Source organism: Myotis nattereri (genome assembly GCF_964212035.1).
Source record: "Myotis nattereri genome assembly, chromosome: 4".
NCBI classification, from domain to species: Eukaryota; Metazoa; Chordata; class Mammalia; order Chiroptera; family Vespertilionidae; genus Myotis; species Myotis nattereri.
In genome coordinates, this window is record NC_138079.1 from 50,695,473 (window position 1) to 50,711,312 (window position 15,840).

The 15,840-nt window shown below is 38.6% G+C and overlaps 1 protein-coding gene across 1 annotated transcript in view; it reads left to right on the plus strand.

Moving 5' to 3' along the window:
• ADGRV1 (adhesion G protein-coupled receptor V1) overlaps positions 1-15,840 on the plus strand; it is a 459,909-nt gene that overhangs the window by 179,361 nt on the left and 264,708 nt on the right. Inside the window, exons 77-79 of the mRNA XM_081090113.1 lie at positions 2,498-2,740; positions 6,793-7,200; positions 12,292-12,476. Of these exons, the coding sequence (XP_080946239.1) occupies positions 2,498-2,740; positions 6,793-7,200; positions 12,292-12,476 (836 nt within the window). The remainder of the gene's footprint in view (positions 1-2,497; positions 2,741-6,792; positions 7,201-12,291; positions 12,477-15,840) is intronic.

Here is a 15,840-nt window from a genome sequence, read left to right on the forward strand (position 1 = left end):
TTAGTAATCATGTGTGGCTTTTGTTTAAAAAATGACTGTTCTGTGATACTTTAATGCCTAGGGAGCACTCAATAGTATTTATTGTTTGTCTACTACTTAATTTATTAAACTCAAATATTTAATACAAAAACCAGTCATAATATTATGAATGTTCAAAAGTGTATATATGTATACACACACACACACACAGAGATATATGTACATATACATACATATATATATGTATATTTAGAGAGGAATGGAGAGGGATAGAGAGACAGAAACTTCTGTGAGAAAAAACATCAGTTGGCTGCCTCCCGTATGCCCCCTACTGGGGATTGAGCCCAGAGCCTGGGCAGAGCCCTGCCAGGAATCAAACCAGTGACCTCTTGGTTCATGGGTCGACGCTCCCTTGTATATGCCAAACACTGAAAACAGCAGAAAAAGCACACACAAATACAATTACAGTTGACCCCAAACATATGTTGGGGTTATGGGTACCACCTGCCTTTGAAGTTGGAGATTCACTTCTAACTTAAGTCAGCCCTCCACATTCAAGATTCCCAACTGCAGACCAAAACTACAGTTGACTTGAACAACACTGGTTTGCACTGTGTAGGTCCACTTATACACACCTTTCTTTTTTAAAAGTCTCAAATTCAACTAATTTTAATTATTTACTAAGTGATTTTCTTCTCTTTTTTTTTAATATATTTTATTGATTTTTTACAGAGAGGAAGGGAGAGGGATAGAGAGTTAGAAACATCGATGAGAGAGAAACATCAATCAGCTGCCTCCTGCACACTCCCTACTGGGGATGTGCCCGCAACCAAGGTACATGCCCTTGGCCAGAATCGAACCTGGGACCCTTGAGTCCGCAGGCTGACGCTCTATCCACTGAGCCAAACCGGTTAGGGCTGATTTTCTTTTTGCTATTCAAATTGTCATGTCATGTCACTGAAACCCTATTAAACTGTTAATTTTCTTTTCATTTTGCTTTAAAAATCTCTGGGAATTTATTTGCTTTATAGCAATAACATATTCCACAGCCAGCCTGGTTTTTCCTGAGCTAAGCCATTCAACCAGTACTGCCCAAGAACTTGATTTTTTTTTCATCAGAAAGAGTTTTAGAGGTCTTAATCTATGGACTAGAGAGCTGTGTGAGAATTAATGGTTGATAAAGGCTCTGCTGTGGACCACCTTGATAATGATAGAGTTAGGAAATAAGTTTTTAAAATGTTGACTTCCCACTGATTTTTTTTTCTAATTTATGGTATTTCATTAGCTACTAATATATCCTATCACACTGAAAAGGAGGAACTGAAATGTCAGTATTCAAAATATTTGATCAGTCCTGGCCGGGGGGCTCAGTTAGTTGAAGCATTGCCCAGTACACCAAAAAGGTTGCATGTTCGATTCCTGGTCAGAGCACATGCCTAGGTTGTGGATTCGACCCCCCAGTTGGGGTGTTTACAGATCAATGTTTCTCTCATATTGATGTTTCTCTCTCCCTCTTTTTTTCTCTTTCTCCCTCCCTTTTTCCCTCCCTCTCTAAAAACCAATAATAAACTATACCCTTGGGTGAGGGTTAGAAAAAAATTTTGGTCACATTATTCTACTTGAAAACATTTAAATCCTCTTCTATGCATTTGTTCAAATAGGTTTATGCCCACAACCCCTCATTTACTAACTTTCCCTTAAGGATACCACTTTCTCCAGGATGCCTCCCTTGGCATCTTGTTAGAATTCTTAATCCTTTAAATTACTAAGACTATATGTAACTTTCTTATGGAAGTTATCGGTTTTAAACAGCGTCAAAATTTAATTTTATCTTGCCAAAATTTAGACTTATTTGATTCTAAATTTTGGAAAATACATAAAACTACCAAACTGACGATTTATTATCAATATTTATGTCTAACCCTTTAAAAATAAAACCTTCCCGACAAAGTTGAAGCTCTCTTTTTCCTCTATCCAGAGCAGCTCCATGCCCTGCCCTGTTCCCAACCCAACCCCTCCACCTGAGCCAACTAGCCATGGCATTTTAATTTTTAAATATTTAAGTAAATATGTGTTCATTAATGTAATGTGGTAAGCTTTATGTAATTTTAGCTTTACATTTATTGTATCATGCTATGCATACCATCATGCAACTTGATTTTTCACTCATTCTGTTTTCAGATTCATCCATATGGAAAAATATTGAAATACTTCATTCCTTTTAACTGTTAAATAGCATTTCATTGTATGGATATATTTTATTTATCCTTTTGCTTATTGAAGTGCACATAGATTGTCTCCTGACATTGATTTTTATAGTAAGAAGCTTACCCAGGGAGAAAAATGGTGTTTCAGAAATTCCATAGTAATCTAACATAAGATTTTAATTCTGTAATCATATAGACTGTATTTCTAAATATACATTTATTTCTGTAATTATGTATGAACAGTACGAATTATTAACATCAGAATTATCTAAAAATATAAAAAATGGTAATCTCTTTTTTTTCATTATCAGATACCACAAGTTGAAATGTATTTTTTTGTGGAACTGTATGAAGTCACTGCTGGAGCGGCGATAAACAGTAGCGCTAGATTTGCACAGATCAAATTCTTACAGAGTGCTAAGCCTCAGAGCCTCGTGTATTTTTCTGTGGGTTCCCGGCTACCAGTGGCTCATAAAAAGGCCACTTTAATCAGTTTGCAGGTGTCCAGAGATTCTGGGACAGGACTAATGGTGTCTGTTAACTTCGGTACCCAGGTAAGCATGAGATAGATATTAACAGTTAAGGTTTTCTTCTTTAACTATGGCATGAGTAGTGAAATAGAGAATAAGCAATATATTATTTTCTTATGATTGTATCATAATTCACACATTATATTTATTATATTAAAATTTATGTTTTAAAATGATAGTGTTTTGTATTTTTCTTTTTTTTGGAAAAGTTGGTTGTGTAATGCAAACTGTTTTGCATAAATCTGTCTTATAAGATCTTTAGATAGTTAAAATTTCTTCACAGTGTGACTATATGAGACCAGAAACAAAAAGCAAGGGTCTTTGTTATTGTTTACATTTGAACTAGTTGAAAATCTTCTCTGGAATTTCAAGCACCAACTGATCTGTATATTTCTTTAAATCCATGAGCTCATGTGGTGTTACTGCCACTTTTCAAATCCGTCCTATTCGGTGACATCAGGTGAAAGAGAGGGAACAGGTAGGTATCCAGGGACTCAGAAGAGCAGTACTATGTAACATGAAGTGACCAGATCCTAGGATTGGGTCAGACAACACCATGCACCTTTCCAGCATTATTTTTTTTTGTTAACCCTCCTCCAAGGATATTTTCCCATTGGTCTTTAGAGAGTGGGAGGGAGGGAGAGGGGAGAGAGAGAGAGAAACTCGATGTGAGAGAGACACATCTACTGGTTGCCTCCTACACATGCTTTGACTGGGGCTATGGATCAAACCTGTACTCTGATGAGAAGGGAATTGAAGTTGCCAAAATAAGAATCAGAGTGCCAATGTCTCTGTCATATTTATTTATAGTCTTTCTAGATTCTTCATAAATGATTTCTTGCAAAACACATGCTGCCACTAGCATGTAACTCATCGCATTTTTATAACACTGTGGAAACATGAAGGGACCCTGTGGAATGGAAATGTTCTGTATCGTGACTGTATCAATGTAAATATCCTGGTTGTGAGCTAGTACGATTATGCAGAATGTTACCAAAGAGGGCTGTTGGGTAAAGGGCCCAGGAGGTCACTCTATTATAGCTTGTAAACTGCATGTAAATCTACAATTATTGCAAAATGAAAAGTTCAATTTTTAAAATTAGAAATAAAAGTTTTACTTCTCTGGTATTTTATTTCCCTATTGCTTCATTGCCTCTATGTTTTCTCTCTCTTAATGCTAGGCATGTTACTAGAAGGCAATGACATATAATTCTATTTTCAGTAGCAGGCAAGAATGAGAAAATTATGGACCAAGTTGCTAGTCTGTTACAATGATATCAGTCCTCATTTTACCTCTTTAAATAGTTTTTCATTATGTAGTTAAGACAGTAACTGTAGTGCACATACTCTGTGGGTCAGCAATCCCAGGACATAAATACTATAGTCTCAGCACTCTTTCTCTTATATCCACATATTTCTGATAAAAAGGTAAGGGATATAAAGTTTTGAGATAATGAAAATATCACTCATTCCAGTTAGTTAACATTAAATTCAATAGGCCTATAGCTAATCCAAATTTGAAAACCCATTCAAATGCTCTCATTTATATATGTGTGTACTGGCCCAAAGCACACAGGAAAGAGTAAGCCTTCCCTCCTTATGCACACATTGCCTGTTCTAGGCAAAGGCTATTTCTATATTGCTTTCCATTGTTTCTTTTCAATTGCATAGTGCTTCTTGTTTTTATATGTATTTTATAAACACAAGAACATTTTGATTATTCCATTTCCTTTTGATGTCTGAAATAAGTCCTACAGGAAAACAGTGGGCAGAATGTATATGTGCAGTTTGTAGTAAAAAAAATCACCCCCACCTAGCTTAAGAAATTGAGCTTGATCAGGATCATAGAACTAGATACTGTGGACCCTTCTCCTGCCTTTTTCTTGCAGAATAACCTCTCCCCAACTTGCAGGTAACCTGTATCCTGAATTTCATGTTGAGTTATTCCCTTGCTTTTGAATAATTCCCTTGCTTTTACCATCTACCATATGCTGTTTCAGTTTACCTCTTTTGGAAATTATGCAAATGAGATTCTGCCAACTGTATTGTTTTATGGTGCGCTTCTTTTGCTCAACGTGTCCATGTGTATAGTTCTTTCACTGTCACTGTGACATTGTATTCCAATGAATACTTTAGTTTATCCATTCTTGTGTTGTTTCTTTCAACAAGGTTTTTATTTCTCATTTTTTACTATTTTGCTGCAACTGTTCTTAAAAACCTTTTATCTTCATTGATTTTTTTCATTTTTTGGCCCACCTGGTCATTTCCTCTTTCTGGAAGATGCTCTTCTCCTTTGGACTTCTGGAACATTCCCCTTACCTACTCTTAGCCCTTACCTCACTGGCAGCTTCTTCCTGTTGCCCAGTTAGTCTTCCTGACCAAGAAGTAATGGGGTGCACCAAGACCAAGCATGTAGGCCTGTTTTTGTCAAATAGCATCTATTAAATGAGAACTCCTGAATTGTTATCACCAGTCTCTTCACTATCCTGATCTAGACTCACATATCTGATTGCTTTACTTGACATCCTCATTTGAATGTTTAAAAGCTATCTCATAATTAATATGTATAATAAATAACTTTTGATTTCTCCCTTAACAGTATTTCCCGTTTTCCACTGCTCATCGAAGCAAACATCCTCAATTCTCCTCTTCCTTTCCACCCAACACTGTATTAGCCAGGAAGTCCTACTGACGCGTCATTCAAAGTATATTTCCAGTCTGTGCACATAGCACTCTTTCTGCTTATACAGCCCTACTTCAGTTATCTCCCTGCCTCATGCATATCCCCTGCTACAGCCAGAACAGTCACAAAAAGATAAAATCTGTCACTCTCCTGGAAACCTCCAGGGTGTTCCTGCCACACTTTGTAAGATGGATGTACACGATCTGGCCCCTGCCCACCTCTCTGGTGCCAGCTTCTTGTACTTTGACCCTGTTCCAATCACAGTGGCCCTCTGGCTCTTCCTCGGGGCCTTTGTAATTGCTGTTCCCTCTGCCGAGAATGTTTCCCCCAGATCCTATGTGCCCTGGTCCCCTACACCAGTGGTCGGCAAACTGCGGCTCGCGAGCCACATGCGGCTCTTTGGCCCCTTGAGTGTGGCCACGAAGTTTCAATCGCACTGTACGTGTGCGCCCGCAGTACGTGTGCGCCCGCACGTGGTATTTTGTGGAAGAGCCACACTCAAGGGGCTGCAGTTAGCCGACCGCTGCCCTACACCACTGTGGTCTCTGCTCAAATGTCACATCAACAGCTTCCCCGAGCAACCTTATCTAAAGCAGTACCCTTACCATCACCCTCATGCCCTGCCTAGTCTTACTGTCCTTCATAGAATTTATCTTCATATAAAGTTATGTTGTTAATTCTGTAACCTCTGCACTATGTCCTCTGCTAGGCTCGGTGAGTGCAGGGGTTCTGTTGTTCATATCTGCACCCACAGTATGCCGCCTGGCAGGTATTGGGAGTTTAGTATTAGTTTGCTCATTAGTAAGCAAATTCACATTACTTTGGTTCTTCCTTGACTAAGTTCTCATGCTTCGATTTACAAAAAGCTTTTAATAACCACAATTCAAGGAAATTCAGGTGTGTGTATGCCCAAGGTCCGTATTCCTTAAGGTGTTTTCCTATCTCAGTAGAAATGACAAGAGACCCATTCCTCCTGCTTCCTCCTTTCTTCCCTCCGCTTTCTCTTTTCGCCCCAAACCCCATCTCCTCCACATTTCCAGGCAAAAATGCAAATGCAAGGATTCCCTCTTTTCCTCCATACTTGCATTTGCAGCCTGTGTTATTTAAGCACAGTGTTCACAGTTGGAGAAATTCTGTGAGGCAGTCGGGACAATTGTAATTCTCTTTCTTGGTCTACTCTAAGGCATCTGTCTTTCCTGACCTCATCACTGTATGTTGTACATTTTCCCCTTTACCTGAGGAGATTAGAAAAAGTATAAAACCCACTGATTTCGTTGTAATGTTGTCACGGCCCATCAGTCTAAGAAAAACAGAATTTGCTGAAAGTCAGAGTTTGTGTGGGACGAGATCAGAGGTGCCGCAGCTTCACTGAGGCGTGTTGTTTAATTTCCAGGAGTTGAGGAGCGCTGAGACAGTGGGCCGGACGCTCATCTCTCCAGCTCTTTCTGGGAAGGATTTTGTGAGAACTGAAGGCACCTTGGTCTTCGAACCTGGCCGGAGAAACACCGTGTTGGATGTCGTCCTAACCCCAGAGACAGGGTCTTTAAATCCATTTCCTAAACGCTTCCAGGTTGTACTTTTTGACCCAAAAGGCGGTGCCCGCGTCGATACAGCGTATGGGACTGCCAACATCACGCTGGTCTCCGACGCAGACGCGCAGGCCGTGTGGGGGCTAGCGGACCAGCTGCAGCAGCCCCTGGACGGGGACATCCTCAGCAGAGTGCTCCACAGCGTCAGCGTGACGGTGGCCACAGAGAGCACTGACGAGCAGCTCAGTGCCGTGATGCACTTAATACACAAGGTAAGCCTCGGCCCGTGTCAGCAGCTGGCTCCGGAAGGTTTCGTGAGTTTAAAAAATAAAAACAAACACACATGCACATTTATAATGTCAGTGATCATGAAATTATAATAGAGTTAAATTTCTGAGCATAGAAGTGGAGTTTATCATATCTGATAATGTACTTTTGCTTGCATGTGACTTGCACCTGTTTGGAAACCTCAGTCTTTTTTTAAAAAAATATATTTTATTGATTTTTTACCGAGAGGAGGGGAGAGGGATAGAGAGTTAGAAACATCGATGAGAGAGAAACATCGATCAGCGGCCTCCTGCACACCCCCGACCGGGGATGTGCCCGCAACCAAGGTACATGCCCTTGACCGGAATTGAACCTGGGACCCTTCAGTCTGCAGGCCGACGCTCTATCCACCGAGCCAAACCAGTTAGGGCATGGGAACCTCAGTCTTAAACTCAGAGAGTGATGACTTAGCTCCTGCCGCAGCACGGATAGCCAGTGTCAGAAAAGGGGCAGCAGATGTCAGAAGCTACAGGCTCTGTCTGATTCTCCAGAAGGTGGACGAATATCTTTTGAAATTGCATCTGGTTTTTGAGTCTATAAAAAGAGAACTTGGACTAGACTCCCAGTTCTTCCTGCTTAAATGCTACAGAACAGGAGCTTTTGCCCTCAGCTTGTTCTTTGCTCCTCCCAGGCACTGAAAGCTTTCACAGAACAGAATAACTCAGGAATGACCAGATAACTTCAGGCATTTAAATGGGTATGGACTTAGACCAGCCAGGTTTAATTTTAAGCCTATTTATATGTTTACACTTCTGCAAATGATGGAATTAAATGGAGATGTTAGACCCTAAGAATAAATGAAGCATATCTAAAAAGCATCATTGTTAAAGGAAAAGACTCTTATCGGGGTTTATTTGAGGCTTTTCTTATAAAAATATTTATCAATATATTGATATACAAGTAAAAAAGATTTTGAGTACATGCATATGAATTCTTAAGTACTATATTTCTTACGTGTGAACTTTAAATCCTTAAAATGTTTACAACGGGGTTTTAGATGGTCATGCCTATTTTACTTTTTATATGTCTCTTAAATCCAATGCCTGAAGGGTAGGAAAAAAAATTACAAAGCACACAGGTAGGAAGAGGAGGCCTTGCCAAATAGTGTAAAGCGAAGAAAAGTGACTATTTCATGCAGAGACTTCTCTTCCTGGCACTGGAACCCTGGGCTGGGGAGTCTACTATGGGGCTGGGACCCCTTGCTCCTCAGCACGGTACCTTTGCTGCCGAAATATCCCTCCTGATTTTTACCCGGCACATGTGGGTTTGGGACCCGCCTGTTCTCTGCCCCAGTCTTGATGTCGCTTCTTTAAATCCCTGATTGTAGACTTCCACTCAGCTAGATTTTAGGAGGTTCTGAATGGTGGTTGTGATGTAGTTTAGTTGTAATTTTGATTTTGTTGTGGGAGGAGGCGAGTACTTCCTACACCACCATCTTGACCGGAAATGTGAGTCATTTTTAATACATAAGTTTGAAGTGGAGGCCCAGAAGTCATACAGGAAATGATTGATAAACTTCACCACATAAAATTTAAGCAAAATTTATTTTTGCATATTTCATAAGCAAGATCAAAAGAAAGCTAAAGTTATATGTCAATTAGATCTCAATAAAACTGAGGATTAATAAAGTAAGAAAAATAAAGACAACTAATGGGTGTTGGGAATATTTATACAAATATATGTATAACAATAATGTTTATTTCAGCATAGCATATAATAACAAAAAGCAGGAAAAATAAGCATCATCAGAGGGGCCTGGGATATCCATAAAATGCATAAGAATTTTCATGTTTTAAACATATTTATAATAAGAAAATAAAACAGGCACCGAAAAAGTATATGACCACACAGAGTAGGGTCTAATTTTAGCAAGTAAAATATAGTTAACTTTGAATTTCACATAAACAATGAATGAAAACATTTTTAGTATTTATATGAAACAATTATTGGTTACTTACCTGAAATCAAATAGCGTCACTTAAACTATATCTGGCAGCCATTCATATATTTTAAATGCACTTAATATAAAGTCTAAGATAACCTCAAATACAGGAGTAGAACATCCATGTACGAATAGAAGTTCATTCCACAAGGTTGTATATTTTAAGTAAAATAGTTTCTTATTTGTAAGTTTTATTTTCCCCCAGATTTTAGCTTCTTTGAAACAGAATTTGCTCTATACTATATATTTTTATAGGAAGAGCTCAATAAACCTTACATATTGTTATTACACTCACCAGAAGTGACTACTTATTTATGTTCAGAGGACACAACTCTGTGCAGAAAAGAGCATGAACTTTAAATGACTCACTGTATTTTGGATAAAATTCAGCTGTGGTTTTGGGCAAATTTTTGCTACGACAATATTCTATCCTTTGATTTTCCTAGATACATATATTGAAATGAAAATTACTTAAAATGCTGTTGTTTTTAATAATAATTTCGGTCTTTTAAGACTGCTGGATTTGATGTGCAAAATTTAATTTCTTAGGGTTTTGGTTTCCAGGTTATGAAAGCTTGGTAAAACATGAGTCAAGAGGCGTTGCCTTTAATTTTGTGTTCTGGAACACTTGAAAGCACAGGAATAATATGTTCTGTGAAAGTTTGAAGGACTCTCCACCCCTTCCAAAGATCTCCTTTTTTGTTTCCTTCCTGACAGTTTAAAAAAAATGTTTTCCATGGTTGATTCAGGCTCTGTACTTTTTTGTAAGCCAATTTTAATAATTGGGGGGTGGGAGGTTCTTTTTATGGTTTATGTAAAATGGCCCTTTAGAACAAAATATTCTTATCATATATTTTAATAATATATATCTTATATTTTTAGAATTCTTTTTCGCATTTGATTTATTTTATAATCACACTAACAGTGATTTAGACTTTGTCTATATTTTACTCCCGGTTGTATATTTCGTGCTTGCAGTAATTTTTGCCTGCCCTGGCTGCAAACTGAGCCAATCTGTGTTGTTATTCTAGGACATGCAGGTAGGGGGATGTTTCCGGTCAGGGTAGGGGGCTGTCACAGTGCCTCATGGGACACTCACCATCTCGGTGCACTCAGAAAGTGAGGCATTCTCTTTCTGCCTCTCTTTCCTTATCTGGAAACAAAACAAAATAATACTAGCCCCTCCCTCACAAGATTGTTGTGAGAATTAGAGAAGTTAGTATAACCAGCTGAGAATAGCACCTCTATAAACCAAGGGTTATGTAAATGGCCTTCTGGTTTTTGTGTGTTTTCCTAAAACTTTCTTTTGCCCTTGAATGTGCATGAATGGTTGGATGGCTCTAGAATTTTGGATCACAGCCTTTAATTCTCAAAACTCCACATGTTGCTCTGGTGGTTTCTGGCATTTCATTTGCAAAAAAAAAAAAAAAAAATCTGATGTCAAATTGATTTTTTGTTTCTCTGTTAGTAGTTTTTTTCCTGTCTGTTTTTCTGGTAAGATTTTTTTTAACTCTTTTAAAAATCACCAGATACATCTGGTGTTATTTCTTTTTCTTATTTTCACTGGTATAAGCAAGCTCTGCATTTTTAGATGGAAGTATTTCCTTAGCTTATCAAGGAACTGTGTAGGTTTTACCTCTACTTGCTCCTTTTATGTACTTGGTGTATCTTGTGGATTGGTCCTGTTTGTTATATTTTCTCTGAGTCCTGGGAGCATATATTGAGCTTATTTTCCATTGAACATATTCCATTTGTTTCAGTATCCAGTGAGCTGTCCCCTGTCTTCATTGTAGTTTTTACTTTGTTAAATTTTTATTCTGTCGTTTTTATCATCTTTTCCTTATGGATTGTTCTCCATTCTGCCTTACTATCTTTGAGATGGCTACTCTTACACTTGGATTTTGAGTCCAGCCAACAGCTTGGTACCATATAGATTATAAAACTATTTAAAAAATGTGGGAAACACGAGCCACTTCTTCAATGAGCTTAACTAGTAGGAGTAACAGACAAATCATTTCAACATTGTCTCATAAGTTTGTTAATAAAACTACGTGCAAAGTACAAAGGGAGTGATCATGTAAATGATCAGGCAGGTGGGGCCCAGTGTAGAAGTCATAGAGAAATGATGACTAATTTGGGTTTTGAAGAATTAATAGGGGCTTCTCAGATATATAAGAGTGAGTGGACTAACAAGTCAGTGGCTTCACATCAAAGCTTGGGCAGACAATAAAGATGTGGCCTCCATCATTCTGGCAAGGAAAAAACCCAACATGAAGCTATTTCTCCTCTTAGTCTCCTTTTCCCTCAAACAGCAAATAACCCAGTTCTTTAAGGTAGGAAGGCTCATACTCACGAGTAAAGGCAAGAATGCCAGGAGTTCTTAACTACTGTTGGAATAGGATTTTCTCATTTGATGTTTCAGGAGTTTAGTGTCATGTGGTGGTTTCTGTTCATTGAACACTTATAATCAAGAATAATCTTGCCCAGCCAGCGTGGCTCAGTGGTTGAGCATTGACCTATGGACCAGGAGATCACAGTTCGATTCCCAGTCAGGGCATATGTTCGGGTTGTGAGCTAGATCCCCAGTGTGGGGCATGCAGGAAGCAGCCGATCCATGATCCTATCTTATCATTGATGTTTCTATCTCTCCTTTCCTCTCTGAAATCAATAAAAAAATATATTTTTAAAAAGAATAATCTTGCTTCTATATGGACATTCTTGTATTTATTTCCTTAGTTGGTCAAAATAATAATCCTTGGGGTAGATATAAAAGAGATTAATTTTGACTCATGATGCTAATTATTGTAGTTAAAAGTAAGTGACCCATGCAACCATTTTAGGCTTAGTTTAGTTATTAAATAGAACATATTATGGTGATTGTGCGTTTTCTTTATAAATGATTATTTATGCTTTTTAAAGTACAAATGGATATTTTTGAAATATAATTTTGATCCTGATTTCACTTAAATTCTTCATAGGTTCATCCTTATTTTGTTAATGCTAATAGCGGTTAATAAAGAGCACAGTGTAGTATATGATACATTATCATTTAAAGAGTTTATTAAGATACATTTTTATATTTGTTTTTCCCCAGATAACTGTTGAAGGAAAAAAGCAAGCATTCAGTATTGAAAACCGAAATCTCTTCTATGATATTCTTTGTGCTCTTATTAACCCGAAGCGCAAGGACACTAGGGGATTCAGCCACTTTTCTGAAGTGACGGAGGATTTTGCCTTTTCTTTGCTGACCGATGTTACCTGTGGCTCTCCGGGTGAAAAGTAAGTATCATTTAATATACTAGCTGCGCCTTCTATGTATGTATTCTTTCACAGTTTACAAAGTAATACGCAATGCAAATAACATTTATATGATGTAACTAATGACTGTACAGTTAATGCATGTACTAGTGCACAAATGAAGTTAATTATTTAAAAACAAACAAACAGCAAGTTACATCAAGAAAAATAAACTATAAATTTATCCTGGCAACAATATATTCCTCTTGTTTTGAAGGGTCTTTTATAAAGGGTCTTTTCTTTACTCTTATTCATATAATGAATAGAAGATACACTCTGAAAAAAAGGAAGGTGATGCCCACCGTTAGATGTGCTTTAATGTGCTGGTAACAGGTGGTTCCCTGGAGTTGTGGTTCAGTTTCATCTGTTTGGAGGCATCTCTCAGAATGTTGTTGAACTTCATACTCATTGTTTCATGGCAGAAAGCAAGCAAGAGGAAAGGAAAAAATAAAAAGTGGCTCATGTTTATTAGTATTTATGTAATTAATCTTGTAACTGTATGTTAATAGTCTTCAGAAGTCATGGTGTTTTAAACTGGGTAAGTGTAGTACAAAGCTCTAAAAATGTTTATTTCTATTTGATTTAACATAAACATGGTTGATAATAAATAAAAAAAGAGTGAAAATGGAGATTTCCCTCCCAGTTCTCACTGAGTAATATCCGTTATTTAAAAAGCAATGATTATTATTTAATGGGACATGTCTGATTTAAAATGTTTATATTATCTCTTTAAAGTTTAAGATTGTATTGATTGATTTTAGAGAGAGAGAAAGGAAGTGAGAGAGCATCAGTTTGTTGTTCCACATACAGGGTGGTTGATTCCTGTATGTGCCCTAACTGGGGATGGAACACACAACCTTGGTGTATCGGGACGATGCTCTAACACACTGAGCTACCCGCCAGGGCCTCTATAAACTTTATTTTTTATTTATTGATTGTGGGGAGCAGCTACAGTGTTTTGGACAGGTTCAAGCCTTGGACTAATGAGAGAGCACAGTCCTCTCATTGCCACGTGCAAGTCCCAGCTTGGAGGGCAGAGCCCTCCCAGCACAATTATAGTCAACAGCGGTAGTTGTAAGCTTGGAACTATGGTCTGAACACGTGGCCTCATGTGCCTGAGTGAGGTAGGCTTGATAGAGTTCAGGTGCATGTAGTTGATTAGGATTGAAACCCACGATAATGTTGTAAACATCTTGATCACGCCCGTACTTTACCTCGTGGCATCTGCTATAAAATAAAGGCATGGCTGTGGGCATGGTCGCTGTCTCTCAGAGAAGCAGCGTCCCACTGAGACCCGGCTTTCATTCTCTTGTCTGTCTTTTCTAAGCCTTTCAGCCGCCCCCACTCAGGTTCACCCTTGGCCATGCTGGCTCAGCACAATTGATGAATGCTATGATCAGTATTCATTAAGTTATGTCTATATTTTGAAGACTAATTTTAAAAAATTGGTATAATAATTTAAATCATCTCTTTATTTATGGGGCCGTTTATGAGCTGACATGTTATTTTAAATATTGTTTGTATTGTAAGACTTTTATCTTCTTAGATCACAAGACACGTAAAGTTCAATGAGATAGCCAACTCAGATATAAAAGTGTTACACGAGAGATCAAATAATAAAATAATTATAATAACTGATATTAACTATTCCTCTGCTCTAGTTCCGACACTGTATTAGATTGAACAATATGAAATTGCCTTTTTATCTAGATGTTAACAGTATAATATATTAAGTGTTATATAGATTGAACTAGTCCTCAGTAAAAGTTGTACATATTTTATTCCTGCAAAAGATCAGTTTAAATAGCTGTTCAAGGATAGGTTAGGGCTTTTATTATTCCTATTTACGGATGTAGAAACTGAGGCTAGGGGCCTTACACAGCTTGCTGGTGGTCACATGGTTAGCCCAGGGTGAGGCCTGGGCTCAGTTCCAGGCCTGCAGGCCATTCCCAGGCCTACTTGACTCCACTACCCTTGCTGGCCTCTGTGCCACATGGTCAGAAGTGATTGTAAACCATTGCTCTGAAACAGATCTTCCATTCTGAGCCCCATGACTCCAAAGTGCCCCGGACTTTCATCCTAGGTCAGTGCCTGGATGTGAGTTGAGGTTTGGGTACAGAACCAGCATCCCCTTACACTGTATTCTTTTAACCCTGATGGTCAAGTCCTGGGGACTTGTTTTTCTTTTCATTCTTTTCTTTTTTTAGTAGATTTTTATTGATTTCAGAGAGGAAGGGAGAGGGAGAGAGAGATAGAAACATCAGTGATGAGAGAGAATCATTGATCGGCTGCTTCCTGCATGTCCCCCACTGGGGATAGAACCCTAACCTGGGCATGTGCCCTTGACCAGAATCGAACCCAGGACTCCTCAGTGCATAGGCCAATGCTCTATCCACTGGGCCAAACTGGCTAGGGCTGCTTTTCTTAACGAGGAGCATCATCAAAGCACCTGAAAAGCTGCCCTTTCAGGAGACCCCTTCTGCAGTCCTCCCCTGTTCCTAAATGTCCAGCTGAGACCAACGATTAGCAGTTCAGCTCTTCAGTGCCATTTGTAAATGTCTCTAATGTCTCCAGAAACCTCTGGAATGGATGATTTCTCTACTTCAAGTAAGTTTGCACTGAGGCCACAGTGTGTGTGCGTGTGTGTACACATATTTAACAAATATCCTTTTACTGCTTTTCCCTCTTATACTGTGTGCAACTATGTTGTTCAGTTAAGTCATAGTTCATTGTTTTACAATCCCCATAGTCCCAAATCTTTAAATTTGTTTTTCCGTATGTTTCCAAATTACCAGGATATTGAGGTTGTCTTAGATGTGAACCATCTACCCTGCTGTGATTGTTAGTTTCCGTATCTGTGCCTTCAAAGGCCTGGTGAGAACTCAGAGCATCTGAGATGCACAGAAAGAATGGTCCTTTCTTTGTTGTTGCCTAATGTATTCCCTGGGCCTAGAACAGTGGTATGTAGTAGAATCTCAGTGGCTGTAGTACAGTGAGTGACTAGAATGAGTAAATGAATCAATACCTTCCCTTCCTCTCCATAGGCTTACCTTTCTTTCTAAGTTATCCAAGAAGAGGAAACAGCATGTACGTTGGCAGTCAGGCAAGAATAGCATGGTGTGTTTGGGAAGACCACCAACCTTTAAAGGTTAAACATGGAATAAGTTAAGTGTGGTGTGTGTGTGTGTGTGTGTGTGTGTGTGTGTGTGTGTGTGAAAGAATCAGACTTAGGGTGTTAGACTGTTTGGGAGGTGTGTGCGGCCTGCATACCTTGAGGTGCTTCAATAGGAGTCTTGGACATTAGGGTCTAGAGCAGCCGTGGGCAAACTATGGCCCATTTGAAATG